Raw genomic sequence first — 18,759 nt, forward strand, 5'->3', positions numbered from 1 at the left:
ATCAATCATGCATATTTTTTTATTTTTCATTTTTTTTTTAAAGATTGGCACATGAGCTAACAACTGTTGCCAATCTTTTTTTCTGCTTTTTCTCCCCAAATCCCCCTCAGTACATAGTTGTATATTTTAGTTGTGGGTCCTTCTAGTTGTGGTATGTGGACGCTGCCTCAGCATGGCCTGATGAGCGGTGCCATGTCCGTGACCAGGATCCGAACCAGCAAAACCCTGGGCCACGGAAGCGGAGCACACGAACTTAACCACTTGGCCACGGGGCCGGCCCCCTCTTTTTTCTCTAGCACAATTCCTTAATATTTTTCAAAGTATGGTCTTCAGACCAATTGCATCAGAATCCCTTGCAATGTTATTAAAATGCAAGTTCCCAAACCCTACCCCAAGCACTCTGAACCATGCTTTTTGGAGGTGGGCTTAGGACTCTGCATTTTATTCAAACAGCAGAGGTAATTCTTATTCACACAAAGGAAATTATTTCACTCATTCCTGACCTTTCCATAGGCTGAGCATATTTATTCATGCACAAATGTTAAGCACTTGCTATAGGTCAGACAATATAATTGACCATCGAGACACTATCCCTGACCTCATGAGCAGACATTTCCCAGGGACATTTGTGGGTGATAAAGATCATTTGGGTGACAGAAAATAGTGACAAACCTTTTTTTTAAATTTAAAAGCTATGTAGGGGCTGGCCCCGTGGCCGAGTGGTTCAGTTTGTGTGCTCTGCTTCCACGGCCCAGGATTTCGCTGGTTTGGATCCTGGGTGCGGACATGGCACCACTCATCAAGCTACACTGAGGTGGCGTCCCACATGCCACAACTAGAAGGACCCACAACTAAGAATACACAACTATGTACTGGGTGGCTTTGGGAGAAAAAGGAAAAATAAGAAAATTAAAAAAATAAATAAAAGCTATGTAGTTGTTTTTAAAAACATTACGTTCTATTTATGGTAAGAGTCAGTTTTCCATTTAGAATACTGATATTTCTTTTTTAATAAATGTAAAAAGTGAGTCAACTTAAAGAAAAGGACAACATAGATATTGGCAGAAATACCTAAAGAGGTACACAAAGCCTGAAGTTTGGGGAAATATTCATTGAGCATTTCAGAGGTAGCTGTGGTATAATGAAAAGAATAAGAAAAATAATCACTCACTCTTATCATGAACTGACTACTGTAGGTCTAAGTCAGATCATGTCACTGCTCTGCTCAGAACTCTCCAGGGAATTACCATCACACTTTATTGTATTTTCCTAACAGCTTTGTTGGGCTATAGTCCACATACCATACAATTCACCCACTTAAAGTATATAGTTTAGTGGGTTTTAGTATGTTCACAGAGCTGTGCAACTATCACAATTAATTTTAGAATATTTTCATTACCCCTAAAAGAAACCCCATACCATCTAACAGTCACTCCCCTTTCCCCCAAGCCATCTATCCCTCAGCAACCACTAATCTATTCTCTCTCTAGATTTGCCTAGTCTGGACATTTCATATAAATGAAATCATACACTATGTGGTCTTTTATGACTGGCTTCTTTCATTTAGCATGTTTTCAAGGTTCATCAACGTTCGATCATGTAGCAGTATTCCATTCCTTTTAATGGCCAAATAATAACCCATTGCATGGATATACCACATTTCATTTATCCATTCACGTGTTGATGGACATTTGGGTTGTTTCTACTTGAAGGCTATTATGAGTAATGCTGTTATGAACATTCGTTTACAAGTTTTTGTGTAGATGTATGTTTTTGGTTCTCTTGGGTATATACCTAGGAGGGGACGGCTGGGTCACATGGTAACGCTTTCACTTTTTGAGGAACTGCGAGATTGTTTTCCAAAGTGGCTGCACCATTCTACATGCCCACCAGCAGTCTATGGGGTTCCAACTTCGCCACATCATCACTAGCACTTGCTATGATCTTTTTACAGGCATCCCAGACAGCATGAAGTGGTATCTCATTGTTTACCATCACACCTTGAGTGCAGTCCAGTCCTTGCGAGGGCCTACAAGGCCCCGTGTCATCTGGACCTGTCTTCTCTAACTTTTGTGTGCCACAGGGACACGATCCCTTATCCGCAACTGAAAAATCAAAACAACTCTAAAAATCAAGATTTTTGGAACTCCTGTGGCAGCAAAGCCTGACGTGAAACTTGCGTTAGATAATTTATAGTCTTTATTGCTTCCACTTAATGTGATTATTCTTCTATTTTGCTGCAGAAATATTGTGTTTGATCCTGGGTGCTGTTCTAGATCCCTCTGAGAATGTTACATATTAAAGAATAAATGCTCTGTATTACTGTTCTAAAATGAAAAATCAATTTCAAGGTCTGAAGGATTTCATACAAAGGACTGCAGACCTGAACCACTTTCCTCCTGGCTCACCTGAATTCAGTCACTGACCGCCTTGCTTGTTCCGTGATATGCCAGGCATACTCTTGCCTTAGGGCATCTGTACTTGCTATTCCCTTTGTTGGAAAGCTCTTTCCCCATTTATCTAAATGGGCTGCTTTTTCGCTCTCTTTAGTTTTCTAATTATCTATGGACCTTATAGACATGTCTCATGTAAAACTGCAGATCTTCCTCACATCAGATCACCCCCTCACTAAAACGCAAAGCCCTGTGAGACCAGGGTCTTGGTCACTCCTATCTTCAGCATTTAGAAACGTCTGGCACACAGTAGGTACTCAGTAATTTTTTTTTAAAAATATTTTATTTTTTCCTTTTTCTCCCCAAAGCCCCCCGGTACATAGTTGTGTATTCTTCGTTGTGGGTTCTTCTAGTTGTGGCATGTGGGACGCTGCCTCAGCATGGTCTGATGAGCAGTGCCATGTCCGCGCCCAGGATTCAAACCAACGAAACACTGGGCCGCCTGCAGCGGAGTGCGCGAACTTAACCACCCGGCCACGGGGCCAGCCCCAGTAATTTTTTATTTTTTAAAGATTGGCACCTGAGCTAATATGTGTTGCCAAGCTTTTTTTAAATTCTTTTCCCCAAAGCCCCCCAGTATATAGTTATATATTCTAGTTGTAGGCCCTTCTGGTTGTGCTATGTGGGACGTTGCCTCAGCATGGCCTGATGAGCAGTGCCACGTTTGCGCCCAGGATCCGAACGGGTGAAACTTTGGGCAGCCAAAGCAGACTGTGTGAACCTAACCACTTGGCCACAGGGCTGACCCCTCAAGATTATTTTTCCTTATTGAGGAAGATTAGCCCTGAGCTAACATCCATGCCCATCTTCCTCTACTTTATATGTGGGATGCCTGCCACAGCATGGCTTGGTAAGCAAGGCATAGGTCCGCGCCCGGCATCTGAACTGTGCAATCCTGGTCCGCTGAAGCAGCATATGCGCCCTTAACTGCAGTGCCACTGGGCCGGCCCAATAAATATTTCTTGAATGACTGTTTTGTATCACTGAAACCTCACCAAAATGCTACGAAATAGAAATGACATCCTAAAGATTAGAAAATTGAAGACAGGTTAGGTAACTTACCCAAGGTCACACAGCTGAAAGTATCAGAGGTAAGATTCACATCCAGGATTCAGCCCTCTTACGTTTTTTTTTTTCTTTTCTCCCCCCAAAGCCCCCTGGTATACAGTTGTGAATTTTTAGTCGTGTGTCCTTCTACTTGTGGCACGTGGGATGCCACCTCAGCATGGCTTGATGAGTGGTGCTATGTCTGCGCCCAGGATTTGAACCCGTGAAACCCTGGGCCACCGAACTGGAGCGTGCAAACTTAACCACTTGGCCATGGGGCCAGCCCCAGCCCTCTTAGGTTCTTAACCAGATGGCTCTGTTCAATAGACTTGGACTCAGAAACAAAATGCCGAGCACGTGGGCAATTAACCCTTATTGAGAGCCAGTCCTAATGGCCTGTGGTTAAGGCAAGCTCTGCTATGGCAGCGCCTCACAGAGAACTACAGGACATACAACTAGAATATATAACTACGTACTGGGGCTTTGGGGAGGGGAAAGAATGAATAAATAAACGAATCAATCTAGATTCTAGCCCTAGTTCTTTCATCTACTGGCTCAGTCTCCCTCAAAAAGCCTATTTGCAGGGCCGACCTGGTGGCGCAGCGGTTAAGTGCACACATTCTGCTTCTGCGGCCCGGGGTTCGCAGGTCTGGATCCCGGGTGCAGACACAGCACTGCTTGGCAGGCCATGCTGTGGTAGGCGTCCCACATATAAAGTAGAGGAAGATGGGCACGGATGTTAGCTCAGGGCCAGTCTTCCTCAAACAAAAACAAAACAAAATCCCACCCTGAGAAAAGGACAGGCCGTGACAATAAACCTTTCAAGGGAGATCTTGGAGCCGTTACACAAGCCTGATTTACTACTTAAATCTGATTTTATTTAGCAAGCTGGAATTTGGGACCAGCAGGTTTAGCATTCATTTTTACCTTGGACCTCTGATTTCCTTCTATCCAGAGTTTATCCCTGATGTAAAGGGGTCATTATAGTGTAGAATGAAGGAGCACGGGTGTCTTGTAGGCCTCCCTAAAGGATGGAGACACTTGCCTAGTTCTGACAAATTCATGATTTGCCACAGCTGTTCTAACGCATGCACTGGTATGCTGACCATGGTGCAAGACAGGGTTAGCGGTTTCCATCTGGGTTTGCTTTTTTTTCACTTAAACTGTTCTCCAATTAACAAGACCACCTCTATGCTCTGAAATATTCCACCTCTTTCTTGCTATGATATTCCTTTGAATACAGACACTTGCAAAAATGTACTTCCCAGCACCATGTATTCTTCAGCCAAAACCTCCAAGCTACTGGTTTAGTTTTAGAAAAACAAAAACAATAAAACCACATATATCACATAACCTAACCAACAAAGCCAGTCCTTACCAATCCATTCCCAAATGGATTTTTCAAATAAATGCATATACCCCTAGCTGATAACTTTCTAATTTCTGAATTCTAGGACAAATGAACCAGTCACACAGATGAACTAACGTACTGCCCCCCTCCATACTGTGTGTGGAAATTCCCTTTCCTCTTGTGAGACTCCAAGCTTCTAGGAATGCTTCTGGCGTCCTGGGTATTTTTACTCCACAGACAAAGGCACCAAAGAAAGGTTAACAATCTACATACAGATCCCCTTAAAAGCTACCCAAGCCATGCACTTTCTATTGAAGGGTTTCTGTCCCCCAGGGGTATGCACACCCCAGTCTAAGTCACCTCCTCATGTGCTCCTCACTCCACAACAGCCAGATTTTCCTTACCCCCACCCCGCAACTAGGTCCTCTCTCCCATTTTTATGACACCTACTTAAGCCACTAGCCAGGGAGAATTAACCTAATACTCACAGACGACTTAAGCCCTTTCACTCTACATATCTGTGCAAATTGGAAAGCCAAAGGATGCAAACACAAAAAAACCCCGAGTTAAGGTGTAACTTAGATGGATAAGCTTTCTCTCCCATGAAAAGACTATGTGGCACTCCACACTTGAATACTTCGCAAAAGTAATTACGATCCCTATGACACACACAACCGTCACTCAATGTGGCCACAGATACACTCAACATACTATGTAAAGTGTAATTTCCATTTTATTATTTTCCAGAGGGAGCTTCTCCTTCAGTCCTTAAGGACTTTGCTCATTACATGGGCTTTGGCGGAGGTCGTGGAGCAGCACCCTGAAAAATGAAGAAATGAGAGTAAATTAAAAACCATCGATGGAAGACTCCCCCTTAAAGAACTTTACCACTACCCCTTCCATCACTAATAATGTATTTGGGCCATAAACGCATGGAAAACTGGTAGATGTGGAAGGACACCACCCTACTCCCACTGAAACAGTCTAACAACTCTTCTTTAGAAGTATCTCTAAGCAAACGTTTTAGATGTGGGTCCCACCAGCCTCACCACTTAGTTGATCTCACCCACAGGCAGACACCTTAACGTGATATTCTTTGTAGCCTCACATACCTTTTGTTGGTCATCCCTCTGGCTTCTACATTTCCTTTTTAAGATACTTACTGCAGGTCTAAATCTGGGTGGGGGTGTTCGGTCCTTCCGGGCTTCACGAGAGCGATTCCTGACTACCTTGCTGTGAATGGCACAACTCACACAGTAATGTAATTTCACATACAGCTTGGGAAGCACGTAGGCTAAAAAGCAGAAAAATAAGAGACATAATATTAGGTATTATATACCCACCTTGCACCGTTCTTCCTTACTCCTTCTGTTATTCAAAATTAAACCTACTTAAATGTCTGTCAGGCACATCGACAAAACCCTGCTCTCAAGTCAACTATTCACTTTCTGATACCTAAATACACACGCAGTTTCACAAATGAGTAACATTCTCCTACGAATCCATCCCGTCATCATGGGGACCAAATCCACACCCTAGAAGTAATAAACCAAAAATGCAGATCCTTCAGCAGTTGCAACAGCCCCAATGCCTGCTCCTGAGTCCTTTCTTGTCGCCTAACAGAGTTAACTCGTCTCAAGAAAGAGAAACGATCAAGACGACGTCATATTGCTCCACGGATGGTCCTTGTCGACCAAACCAGACTGCCTCCGTTCTTGACACATTCCTCAAGAGGCTTGGTCCTTACGTTTTCACAACGCGTATTCAAACGTTCTTCCACAACTCAAAAGACTCATTCCATTTACCGTGTTTACAGCCAGGGGCCCCCAAGCGTTGACACAGAATAAGCTAAGTGCTTCTGGAATCTCATCCCCTACCAGGCAGTCACTAAGACTCAGAGACTTCGCACTACTCCAAAACCCTCCCTCTGCTCAGACAAGGTCCAAAACTACCAACAAAACAGCAAAGATGCCCTTCCCTCCCACCGACGGCAGCCTTAAAAAAACATGGAAAACGCCCGGGACACCCCAAACCTCGCGCACGAACAGCCCGCGGGCGGGGCGGGGGAGGTTTTGGGTCCTAGGATATTCGCACGGCTCGCGCCAGGAGCGAACTCACCGTCGAAGACACTCGCTTCCGAAATGTCCCTGACGGCTGCGGCCTCCACTATGTTTCGAATGACGAACTTCTTAATGGCCTTGTCCTTGGGCACGCATCGAGCGCAGTTGGTGCAGCGAATAGGCTGCACGTGGCCGCGGCCCTTTTTGGCACGACCGTTGTTCCTTCTTTTCTTGGTCTGTGTCGAGACGGAGACGCTTTTAAGGAGGGGGCGCAACTCAGCAGCCCCAGCCCCCTTCCGGCTACCTCAGCGCCCGCAGCCCCGAGAAAGGCGCCACTCAGGTCTCCAGTCCCTCCGCAGACCCCCTCCGAGACCGAACACACAGACGCTGTGCCCCCTCCTCCGCCGCAGACACAGCTCTCAAATCCCCACAACCCCGGAATCTGCTCCCCTCAGCCTCAGCCCGGACCCCGCGCTCACCACGCGACACGACTCACCATCTTGAGAACGCGGACCCGAGAGAGGATCCGAGGCCTGGCCCGGCTCTCTTATATAGCGCGAGATCCCTACGCTCACGCCGGAAGACTCCATAGAAGACTCCATCGCCAAGAATAGCAACCTGCTTTACTTGGATTTTCTTCATTGTTCAGCGTTCGTGCTGGACATTAGCGTAGAAAGGCGTTTCTCGAGTTTATTTATCCGCGGCTCAAGGTGACCATGGGACTATTTAGCCTGCTCGCGGAGGAAAATCAGAGTTGTACGTCTCCCAGCAAGCATCGCGACGCTCGACCCCGGAGGTAATTCTGGGCGTTATAATTACACGGTTTTTGCGACGGTAGGGGTGAAGTTACCGCAAGACCGCGAGTCGCTAGAGGCGGGAGGGAAAGAAATGCATGGTGGGAGTTGTAGTGCGAAGCTGCCAGGCCTCTGGCCCCAAGCACTTAGGGGGCGCTCCGCCACCGGGGGACGCTCTCAGCTCGTTTCTGGGACAATCCTGCTATTTGGTGCAGGACTGAGAAGCGGCAGACTGGGGGGGGGGGGGGGGGGGGGGGACAAAACGTTTTGTTAATTCCTCCTTCCAGTATGGAGAAAACCCCACACTGAGGGGCCATGGACAAGTGCCTTGGTGCTAGGGCTGTTTCTCATTCACCTTTTTATCCCTGGATTCTGTTAGCACCGTGCCAGGCACTGTAGTAAGGGCTTTATTGCTATTAACTCATTAACTCAACAAAGGTTAACATCTGTAAGGCACTAGGTACTGTTGAGTTGCCTGTAAAGTAGGTACCATGATTATTCTCATTACAGATTGAAAAACTGAGGTGCAGATAAGTTAAATAACTTGCTCAAAGTCACACAGAGCTAGTAAGAGGTGTTGAGGCTCCACTATACTATGCTGCCTCTTACCTAACAAACAAATGGATGGAGATGTAGCCTGGATCAGTGACTAAACAATTTTGACTCAGACCCATAGTAGAGATATATTTTACATTGGTACTCAATACATACACAAACACATGTACACACACATGCAAAACTGAAACACAAACTTCTTGAAACAATACTTACCCTTAGGCCGTGAGGTGCACTGGTATGTTTTCTATTTTATTTTAACAAATGTTGATCAAGTCCCATAAAGTGATTTCACCACTCATTGATGAGTCTAGCCCCTGACTGAAACATACTTTCATATGTATAAGCTCCATTTACCTCTGAAGAGCCTTCAGAAAGTCTTTAGCTTTGAGCAGGAGTGGCTATCCCTGCGCATCCAGCCACCCAGTTGTCTCCAAAATTGAAGAAGCTAGGGTGTCAAGGGGACCTCCCAGCATTTGGACCTAAGATGGTACAGACTAAGATCAATTGTTCATTTGTGAGTCATTCTGGAGTCAGAATATACCAGATTCGCTTTCCCTCCAACAACCCATGGTTTCTCTTAACCTCTAACTCATCTTATTGGAGTTAAAATTTATTTTCTAATTTTTGTTTTGGCTTCAAAAAACTATACCCCAGGTCTCTTTTGACCTTGAATTTTGTTAATTTCAATGGGGCATGAAAAATGATAGGCTCTAGATGGAAGCGTCTCCAATTTTCACTTCAATATCTCATGGAAAACAGAAGGTAGACATTCCCGTATGCAATGGCAGTGAGGTCGATAGGAGAGAACAGAGTAAAGTTTAGAGTAAAGGGGACAAAAATAGTTAATGTTGAAGACAGAATCAACTTAATGTTCCTATCTTGGCTTTTCTTGGATTTTTGTAGCTTGGGGCTTTCACTGGCTGCATTCCTTGGCATAAAGGGATGTGCACAGACTTTGGAGTCACACATCCCTGGGTTCAAATTTGGCTTCTGTTACTTATTAGCTGATCGGTCTTGGACAAGTTATTTTATTCTCTCCTTGGGCTTTTATTTCTTCACTAGTAATGGTGATCATTCCTTGGTAGGTTGTTTCTACAATTAAATAAATACTTGGCACATGCTTGGCCTTTATGAGATGCTCAAGAAGTGGTAGACCCTATTATGATCATGATTCATGTTATTGTAACTTGTTATCTCCCTGGGTATATAATGTGTTTTGCACATTGTACGGAGTAGGTACTTAGAAAAGTTTGATGAAGCCCTGCTTTGGATGGATAGGCAACTTGGACTTTCTCTTCTATCTCGAAGGCACTCTTGGTAGGAAAATCTCCTCCACTTCCCATTCCAGGTTGAAAAGTCTTCTGTTCTTCTATAGCAACAACTTGAGCATTCTTGCTTGGTTTTCTCTGAATCTTAGACTTGTTCACCTTCAAAATGTTTAGCAGTTGGTATAATATGCTGCAAGGAGGCCCCCCTCCCTCCCAGCAGAAAGGCAAGGCAAAGGAAGTCTGCAAAAACAACCAGGGGTGTTAAATTACTCATGTTTATTTATAACAGACCTTCAGCCAGTACAGTACAAAACTTACAGTAGTATATCTCCGTTACACAAATATTTACTTACAATATATTACATATACAAAATGCTTTGCAATAAGTCTCAAAAGCTAGTTTAACTCCCCTTGAGAAAGGAGAAAAACTCTTTAAAAAAAAGGAGGAGGGGGAAAACAGCGGGAGAGGAAGAGGTGAAGGGGTGGGTCCAAGGAGACACCAAGCATAGGCTACAAATGAAACCCTGGGAGAGAGAGAAGAGAGGTGGTATTGCACTTGCTTCTGTGGGGTTTTTTCTTTTTGTTCTTCGTAACTTCTGATTAAAAATATATATAATATATATATATTATGTACACAAGGAAAGAAGCTGCCAGAAGTATTACAAAATCCCATCTGCAGCTTACACACTGACACGAAAAGACAAAAGTCTGGAAAAATGTCTATTTAGAAATTTTTTTGTGTGGTGTTGATTTTGAATATCAATATAAAAGGAAAACACCTCTTATCTCCATGTGGGTTTCAGTGTATTTTTTTTCCTTTTTCTTTACTTTTTTTTTTTTTTTTTTATGCAAAAGGAGCTGGGAGAGAGCATGAGGATGTTTTGAGATTCCAGAGCTGGAAGGCTCTGGAAGGCAGGATTTTGTACCTTAGACCCTGGTTAAAGTGCAGTGATGGTCTGGAGAGAGACAGAGTGCTCTTCTCTCCCCTCCTTAGCACCTGGTCTTGCCCTTCCAGTCTCTGCTCTCATGGGCTCAGAGTACAGCCTCAGAGCATAGTCCTTCATGTTTCAGGAGGTTACAGGTGCCAAAACAGACTAGGGGAGGGGAGGGGGCACCCTAAGGCTCTGATTCCCTAGAAGGGACCAGTCCTTATGAGGTGTCACCAAATACACAGCAGACATAGAAGAGGTGGTAGGGGCAGGTCTAACAGGAAGGGGCCCAATAACCAGAACAGTTGAGGAGAACCCCAGATATTTATCTCAGCTCTGCTGCCATCCTGAAACAAGGAGTCATTTCCCTGGGGTGCTGTTCAGAAGACTCTCCCCTTCTCTAGAGACCACTCTCCTTCCAGCTAACTCCCCCATACTCTGCCCCTGGCAGCATCTGTTTATTGCTACATTGTCAAGAAGAAACAATCAACCCAAAACGCCCCTCCCTGACAATCTGGTTCTCTTGGGGAGACCATGTAATGGAGGAGAAAAAGGAGGAAGAAGAGAGAGATTTTCTGGGTCCTCCTTCCCATATGAGGATAAGGTAGACTCTTCTTAGAACCCTTAAGGGCCCAATCCCAGGGTTTGTTCCTTAGCCAACCCTTTACCATCCCCCTAAATTATCCCTGATAGGGAGTGAGAAAAGTAGGAGGCAAAAGAGCCAATAAGGAAAGGACATGTGGAAAGAAAGATGGAGGGGAAGAGAAAAGGAGAGAGAGAGAAGGACCAAGTGTTACAACTTGTGAGGTGTTGTGTTTGGTTTTTACTTTCTTTTTCTTTAAATATAGAAAAACAGCCTTTGGTTTGAATCTCAAGGAAGCAGAGAATGGGATGGTTGTGGCCTACGGCCGGGAACTCTTGTAGAAAGAGACCACCACTTGCAGTGGAGCTGTATCTCCTCCTGCCCCCTTCTCACTAACTAGGTCACCCAAACAGCCAGGGGTCTCTGCAGTAGCCAGGAGGAGAGTGCCCCCTCCTGCCCTATATCTGGGAGCTAAGTCTAGAAGGGAGCAGGTAAGGATGACCCCCAGCTCAGTTGTACCCATCCCATTCTTGCTGGGACAAGAGTGGAATGGCATGAGGGGCACATGCCCTTGCTCATCCTGGGATAATTTTTGGTTATACTGAAAATTAGAAGAGAGAAAAGAGACACCCTTTTCTCCCTGCCACTGATCCTAAGAACAGGGCCTAGGAGCCCGGGAATGAGAGGCTGAATCCTGCTGGGAGTGAAGAAGAAGGCAGCATGACTGAGGGGTTGAGATGCCCCCGTCATCAGGCAGCAACCCACTAGTTTCTCATAGGACAGGGACGGCAGGAGCCCCTGAGAGCCTAGGAAGGTCACTAGAGGGAAGAAGTTTGAGAGGTGGAGGAGAAAGAGAAGAATTCTGACCCACCCCCTTCCCATGCCCTGGTTCCCAGTTAGGCACCTGTGGCTCCCAATGTGTCTGAGACAGAGTACTGCAGACCTAGCCTTGGCCCCTGAGAATATAAAACTGGGGCACTCTAAGGAGAGAAGAACCACCACTGAGTAGACTGGCGGGTTGAAGAGAGTAGAGCAGTGTTGGGGGTTGTGAGGGGAGGGAAGAGATATATCACATCCTAGAGGGTGATCCCGAATGTGGGCTTTGGGGAGCTCATATTCCCAGGGGGACGTCAAGAGGACCCTGAGTCCCACGGGACCTGGGGACAATTTCTTCAGCCCCTCCTACTTCCGAATGAGGAAATTCTTAATTCATTCAAGAATAGTGCAAGCTGCCTAAAGTGAGAGGGCACAAGAGGTATGGAGTACCAGGTTGAAGGGTCCCAGAGAGACTTAATGCCACAGAGCTAAGGGAGGGCCAGAGGGAGCTATTGGCATCAAAACTGAAGAATTAGATAATGCGAAAGGTGAGGCCTTAAAGCAAGAAGCTCAAAGTCTCTTAGCACTAAGAGGAGCTTCCTACCCCTGGGGCTGTGGGAGAAAGCTGGATCAGAGAGAGAAAACTTAGGTCTTAAGTGGAAGGGGACTGTGGGCAGGAGGGTGGGGGAGCGGCAAGTGACTGATATAAGTTAAAAAAAAGCAAAAGAAAAATCAACTAATTATATTAATAAATAACTCAGTGAGTATGCCAGGATGAGAGGAGAAGAGAAAAAAGAGAAACAAGCAAAAGACCTGTTTCATCACAATGCTTAAATCAGTCAGGGAAGAGGAGGGGAACAGGGGAGGAGGGGCAGGGTCAAGTGTGAAGTCAGGTAGCCAGTGGTAGGGACAGGCTAGACTCCTATAGGAAAGGCAGGGGGTGGAGGGCTGGGGGAGGGCGGTCAGTTGCTAGCCCACCTTGTGCTCCCCCCGGACAATGTGGGAAGAGAACTCGTACCGGTCCTGGCTGTGGTAGCCACAGATGTTGCACTCGAAAGGGTCTCTGAAGCCATGGCAGCCCATGTGGATAGTGAACATGACATGGTCCAGGAAGAGGATGCGGCAGTGCTCACACTTGAAGGCCTTCACGGGCTCACCGCTCTCGCCCACCACCCGAAGCACTTCCTTGGAGGGGCCTGGGGTGCCCCGCAGTAACCCCTCTTGTGGCTTGGGGTCCTCTTTGGCGTAGGCAGGACTGGGCCGGCCCACCACAATGGTGGGAGGAGGCTGGGGTGGGGGACCCTGAGGGAGGGATACTACCCCCCCAACCCGATCTTCGTGGTTGCTCTCTGTATCTGTGGAATCCTGGCAGCCATTGCTGGGGGATGCCCCAGGGTCAGTCAGGGGGCCTCGGGCCCGGTAGAGGAGGGGACCTCCATCAGCCAGGTCCTCAGGTCCCTCACCTGCTTCTCGGGACCCTGGAAGCTCTAGTCGACCAGGGAGGGGCTGCATCTGGGTGTAGACAGAGCTGATGACAGGCGTGAGTTCTGAGATGCAATTGGTAGGTGGAAGGCGGAGGGGACGTAGATGCTCTGCCCCCACAAAGGCCAGAGAACCTCCAAAGCCAGGCTCTAGGCCATGGTGTGCCACCAACTCCACATCCTTCTCATAGCCGCCCGAGTTCACATCATAGGGGAGGTCCGAGAGGCTGAAGCGCATCTGCTTCTCGCCTGTGGGGAAGAGGCTCTCAGCAGGGCTGGCTGGGAGAATTCCTAAGCTCCTCCAGGATTACTTCTTTGTTTTCTTACCCATGGGGATAGCTGTAACATTATTTGCCACTCCTCATTTACTTCCCGGGAGGTCAGGTCCTCTCTGGGGCCACTCCCCAACTCTAGGCTGTAATCTTAGAGAAGGACTCACTCCCAGCCCACTGATCTTTAATACTTCCTTCATTACTCTCTGTGAAGCTCCAGGTCCTTGGAGAGCTAATGACCAGGGCCAGGTGCGGGACCCCATACTCACCTCCTCCCTCTGACTCTAAGGGCCCTTCTCTCAGCCCCCATAGACTCAAGTCCTCGATAATCTCAAAAAACTGGGAGAGCCTGCGCCCCCTGACCCCCTTCTCTTATAACCACCACAAGAGCCCTCAGCACGACCCCTCTCCACCCTTTTGAGGTACGTTCTCCCTCTTCACTCCCCTCCTGTTCTGGGGATAGATGCTGAGCACAGAGACCACCAGCCTGCTTTCCTTCAATCAAACCTCCAGACCCAGTGGGTCTAATGGCTACTGGAGCTCAGATTTAGATGAGCTGTGGCTTGAAGCTGATGTCTCTTCCTCAACTGTACTCTTACCTACAAACTTCTGAGGGGTGGAACGCTTGCGTTTGGTGAGGCTGTTGGCCAGACGATCAATGAAAGTTGGCCGCTCAGAAGATGAGTGCAGCATGGAGTCTGGCACCATCTCCAGGTCACGTATCTCATCACCTAGTGGGAGGGAGGTAGGGACAGGTAGTAGCAGCTGAGTGGGGGTAGCACTGGCCCAGTGGCTTTCGCCTGGAGAAAACCAGCAGGTCAGTAGCCACGGAAGGTCACTCCTGGCGCCTGGGAAATGGTTCTGCTTACTTCCCCCCGTCTAGAGCTCATCGCAGCAACATTTCAGATAATTCAGAGACAATTACATACATGTGACCCTTGATGTCATGTTTCCTTGTGTTCTCTCTCCCATTAGACTGAGGAAATAGACCAAATCCTCCCCTACCTCTGGATTTCCCTGTAGCACCTACTATAGGGCTCTGCACTACCTGGAGTGCTTGGCAGATCTGTGAGATAACTGTCCCTTTTCCATAGACCTCATCCCTTTGTGGGGTGCTGTGGGGGGGATTCCAGGTGCTGGAATCACCCTGTCCTGCACTCCCTCCGGCCCTGCCCTCAACTCCCCCATAGTCCTGCCCACAGCCCCACCTGGTTGGCCAGCCAGAGCTTGGGCTTCAGTGCTGAGACTCTGTAGGTAGTTGTGGCACCGCTCCTTGTGCTCCTCCAGGGTACTCTGCTGTTTGTAGCTGCGGCCGCAGTAGTTACACTTGTAGGGCTTGCCCACCGTGGGAGAGGAAACTGTGGAAGGGAGAGCAGAGAAATAACACGAGTTACTTCTCCCGTGTCCTGGTTCCACAAAATCATCTAGGAGCAAATGTACACTGCCATGAGGAGGAAGGGATGTTGCTCAGGTGAATTCTTCTGCTTGTTTTCCCTTCTCCAACATCAGCTGCAAGCATGGATGGACGACCAAACCTTGGGGAAGAGGGACAATACGCAGCTGTGGGAGGAAGAGGGGGACCCAGGGCACATAGCTTTGGTCTGTGGCGGGGGGACCTCAAGATGGCCAGATTGCTGCTCAAAGGAAGGGAGGACCCAGGGACTTTGCAGGGGCACATCCCTGGCAGGCAGGCTGGCCCCACCCCAGGATCTCAGAGTCTGGGGCCCAGACTGTGGTTTAACCTTTCCATGTGGCAGGCGGGTGTAAGTGCTGTTTATCAGACAAGGGGATTTTTTTGCTTACGAACTATCTGCTTCGGTTTGGGGGAAATTGGTGGGCTGGGGTGACAGAAATGACAGCCCTTAGATCTGCCAATGTGGGGAGGGGCAGATTTCACTGACTTTTACTTGTACTCTTAGCTCCATCCCTAGCCTGGTTTTACTGCTTATTTTTCTTTCCGACTCTCTACACTGAGATAACAAGAGAGCCCCAGAAAAACCATCACTGAGAGAGAAATTCTCAGAAGAGAAAAATAATAAAAGAACAGAGAGGAAAAGAAAGGAGAAGAGTAAAAGGAAGAGAACACCAACTTTGGGTTTTGTTTTTTTAATAAAGAATAGGTTATGAAGATTTTGTTTCTACTGAAGAAAAAATGTTGGGAAAAGTGAGATTGACTCTTCCTTTAAAGACAACTTTTGAGAGATGCTGTTTGTGAGAGGAGAGAAAAAAGTGAGAGAAACAAGGTATGGTGTATTTTATTTTATGTATCTTGCTACTACCAAGCAGGAGGCAGGAGACGGTGTCTCCAGGAGGCTGGTAATTATTAACCGCTCCCCTCCCCCCGACTTGCTTAAACTGGGGCCTGACTCAGTCAATCCACTGCCATTTTGCTCTTGCTCTGGAAACCCTAGTATTTGGGGGATGATAAGAATGCCATGGTCCCCATCCACTCAAGACTTTTGGGGAAATGGTTTAACATCTGGATAGGAAGCCCCTTTTTTCTTATAGTGTGGGTTGTATTAGAAAGCATCTCATAGAGTTGGGACCAGACAGTATAACTGTGTCTGCTTCTGTCCCCAGTAATCTCCTACAGAACAACAACATCCCAAATCCACCCAGCTGGCCTAGCTGCGAAGGGGCCAAGCCATCCTTGTTGCAAACCAGCAGGGGGAGCCGCCCTTTTCTGAGGAAAAGGGCGACTCTGGCCCTTGATGGGGTTCCAGAGAGGCTGCAGAAAAGCTCTGTGACCTGAAAACCCCCCCTTTTTTTTTCCTTCAGAGCTTCAGTTTCCCTGTCAGCAAAATGGGACTAATAACATCTACCTTGGAAGTGTTATGAGGATCGCATGAGGAGACATAAGTGAAATGCTTTGTAGAATGTAAAGCATGAATCAACGATCATCACTCTCCCTGTTTCTCCACATAGATAGAGACAAAGGTCCCAGGTCCAAGGTGAGAGAACCTAGAACGAGGCAGGTGGCTAGAAAAAGTGGAGGGTGGTGAGGTGACTGCTCTGTGCCTTTAAATCCTGGCCCAGGAGTTTAGGAAAAGAGAAAAATAGCAAGGAAAGTTTCCAAGGACAGACCCTACTAATTCTTTCCCCTCTGCCCTTCTTCCTGCCTGTTCCCAATCTTGAGCTCCCTCCTTCCTGCCAGCTCAGCTCCTGGCCTCTTCCCAAGTCCAAGTCAAAAGCTTAAAACTTCGTAAAATGCTTTAAAAATGCTATCTGTCCAGCTGATTCAGATGTTGATTCAAACAGCCTTGGCTGGGCTAGAAAACCGGGTTAGTCCAGTTCCCTGGCATTATGCCAAACACTGACCTCAAGGAACCCTCTGGACTTGCTTTTGCCTCTGGAAAGGTGACAACTTCTTGGAATTGGGAACAGAAATGGGATACTCTTTTCCTAGGCTTCCTTTCCTCCAATTTGGGAAGCCCATGGATGGTTTCAGGAACCAGGAGGAAGTAAAGGAGAGGACAGAAGAGTGGTTGGCAGAGACCTCTGATATTTCTGGGGGAGGTGAAGATGGTGACATGTGTGGGGCCTGGGGCAGATGGAGTGGGAGGAGGGGTTTCCCTGGCGCTCAGAAGTGGGGGATGATGGGGCACAGATGGTTCTGGAATCAGCATGAACTTTAAAAAACAAAGTCAGGGAGGGTAACTGTTAAGGAGCCAAGAACATCGCCATGCTCCTTTTGCTCCATGTCAGAGAGTGTGGCAGGCATACAATACCCCATCAAAGAGTCCCCCAGATTCCCTGTGGGGCCCTGCTGCCCAGAGCGGCTGTTGGAGAGGCAGGGCCCTATCCGTTCTGTGAGTGCTTGGCCCTCCTCAGTGACGAACACCATCACTCCCCCAAACAAGAGAAATTGCTGAGCCTTATTTACTGGGTGTACTAGGCTCCCGCTTCCCCTTCTCCCACTGGACAGGTCACTGACCCGAGTGTGTGCGGAGGTGGCCAGTGAGTGCGTCACGCCGGCGGCAGGCATAGTTGCAGAAGGGACATTTGAAGGGCTTCTCCCCAGAGTGCAGCTTGATGTGGCGCAGCAGGTTCCCCTTCTGGGTGAAGGAGGCACCACACTGGTTGCAGTGGAAGGGTCTTTCACCTGCAAGTGAAAGAGCAGATCCCAGAGGGCCGGGCGTGAGGAACACTGAGGCTGAACATAGCCCCCCACCCTCTGCCCCACACTGCCTGAAGGAAGGTGCTCAGAACACGTTTCTGAGAGGCAGGGCTGTGCTGCACACACAAATCTCGCTTTATAAATATCCCTTGGGAACAGTCTTACCCTGGGAAGGTGTAGATTAGAGGTGTGTGGCAGGAAGAAGGGCACCAGTCCTGGAACACTGGGCCAAAAGACTGTTATCAAAAACCAAGCCCCATGGGGCCCACTCTGCCCCAGGAGCTCAAAGCCCAAGGAAGAGGCCTCTGTTTTTTTGTATTTTTTTTTTATCGTGAGATGGGATAAAAACATCCTGTCCTACCCCTGTTGAACTATTGGGTCCTTCTTAGGCTAAAGACCTTCCCTTCCCGCACCTCCTGAGAAAAATATCAGCTTTTCTTTATAACAACACCTGAGGAAGGTGCCAGGGAAGTAGAGGTGTTGGGGGAATCTAAATTCCACAACCCCCTCCTTTTTTTCCCTCAGCTAGAAAATGTGCTGGGAGAGACCTTCCCTCTCTGAGACTACCCTACTCTAGGCAAGGCCTCCAAGCACTGCCCCTGCCTCTCCAGACCACCCTGGGAACTCCTCGCAGACCCCTGGCTCACTCACCTGTGTGGCTGCGTTTGTGCACCATGAGCACGTTGGGTCCGATACAGACCATGCCGCAGACATCACACTTGAGCTTGCCATTGGGCAGCCGGATACCACCAGGGGAGTGAGGCTCTGGCCCACTCCCGTCACAGTAGCCCAGGGGCTCTGACAATGAGTCTTCCACGATCACACTATCATCCTTTTCCAGGAGCCGCTCATCTGGCCCCAGCAGTCTGCTCGACTCCTCATCGCTGTACATCTCCACCTTGATGGAGCTGGCTGGAGGGCGGGATGGTGTTTAGGATAGAGCCAGGCAAAGGGGGGAAGCTGCCCCCAGGCCAGAATGGCACTCCTGAAGTCCAAAAGGCTGTCTCCAAGCCCTGAGACATTCAGGCTT

At 47.7% G+C, this 18,759-nt stretch overlaps 2 protein-coding genes across 7 annotated transcripts in view; both read right to left on the reverse strand.

The window, feature by feature from the left end:
* Nucleotides 1-5,566: 5,566 nt before the first annotated feature.
* Nucleotides 5,567-7,565, reverse strand: RPS26 (ribosomal protein S26). Its single transcript, XM_046646587.1, has 4 exons — nt 7,408-7,565; nt 6,970-7,147; nt 6,015-6,145; nt 5,567-5,671 (listed from the first exon to the last, which is right to left on the reverse strand). The coding sequence occupies exons 1-4, from the start codon at nt 7,408-7,410 to the stop codon at nt 5,636-5,638; spliced, it is 348 nt and encodes a 115-aa protein (XP_046502543.1). The 5' UTR covers nt 7,411-7,565; the 3' UTR covers nt 5,567-5,635.
* A 2,235-nt stretch (nt 7,566-9,800) lies between these two features.
* Nucleotides 9,801-18,759, reverse strand: part of IKZF4 (IKAROS family zinc finger 4) — a 32,211-nt gene continuing 23,252 nt past the window's right edge. For all 6 annotated transcript variants that reach the window (XM_046647352.1, XM_046647342.1, XM_046647362.1 and 3 more), the window contains 5 exons: nt 18,381-18,641; nt 17,547-17,714; nt 14,821-14,970; nt 14,212-14,343; nt 9,801-13,589 (listed from right to left, as the gene is read on the reverse strand). In XM_046647352.1, the coding sequence (XP_046503308.1) occupies nt 12,829-13,589; nt 14,212-14,343; nt 14,821-14,970; nt 17,547-17,714; nt 18,381-18,641 (1,472 nt within the window). In that variant the 3' untranslated portion in view covers nt 9,801-12,828. The remainder of the gene's footprint in view (nt 13,590-14,211; nt 14,344-14,820; nt 14,971-17,546; nt 17,715-18,380; nt 18,642-18,759) is intronic.

This window comes from Equus quagga, chromosome 1 (genome assembly GCF_021613505.1).
Source record: "Equus quagga isolate Etosha38 chromosome 1, UCLA_HA_Equagga_1.0, whole genome shotgun sequence".
Classification (NCBI taxonomy): Eukaryota; Metazoa; Chordata; class Mammalia; order Perissodactyla; family Equidae; genus Equus; species Equus quagga.

Bases quoted from the DNA above. Each gene is read 5' to 3' on its own strand.
- RPS26 (XM_046646587.1), bottom strand. The intron at 6,146-6,969 runs GTGAGTTCGCTC...TCTGCTTTTTAG, and splicing joins GGAAGCGAGTGTCTTCGACG to CCTACGTGCTTCCCAAGCTG. The intron at 5,672-6,014 runs GTAAGTATCTTA...TTCATTTTTCAG, and splicing joins CACCCAGATTTAGACCTGCA to GGTGCTGCTCCACGACCTCC.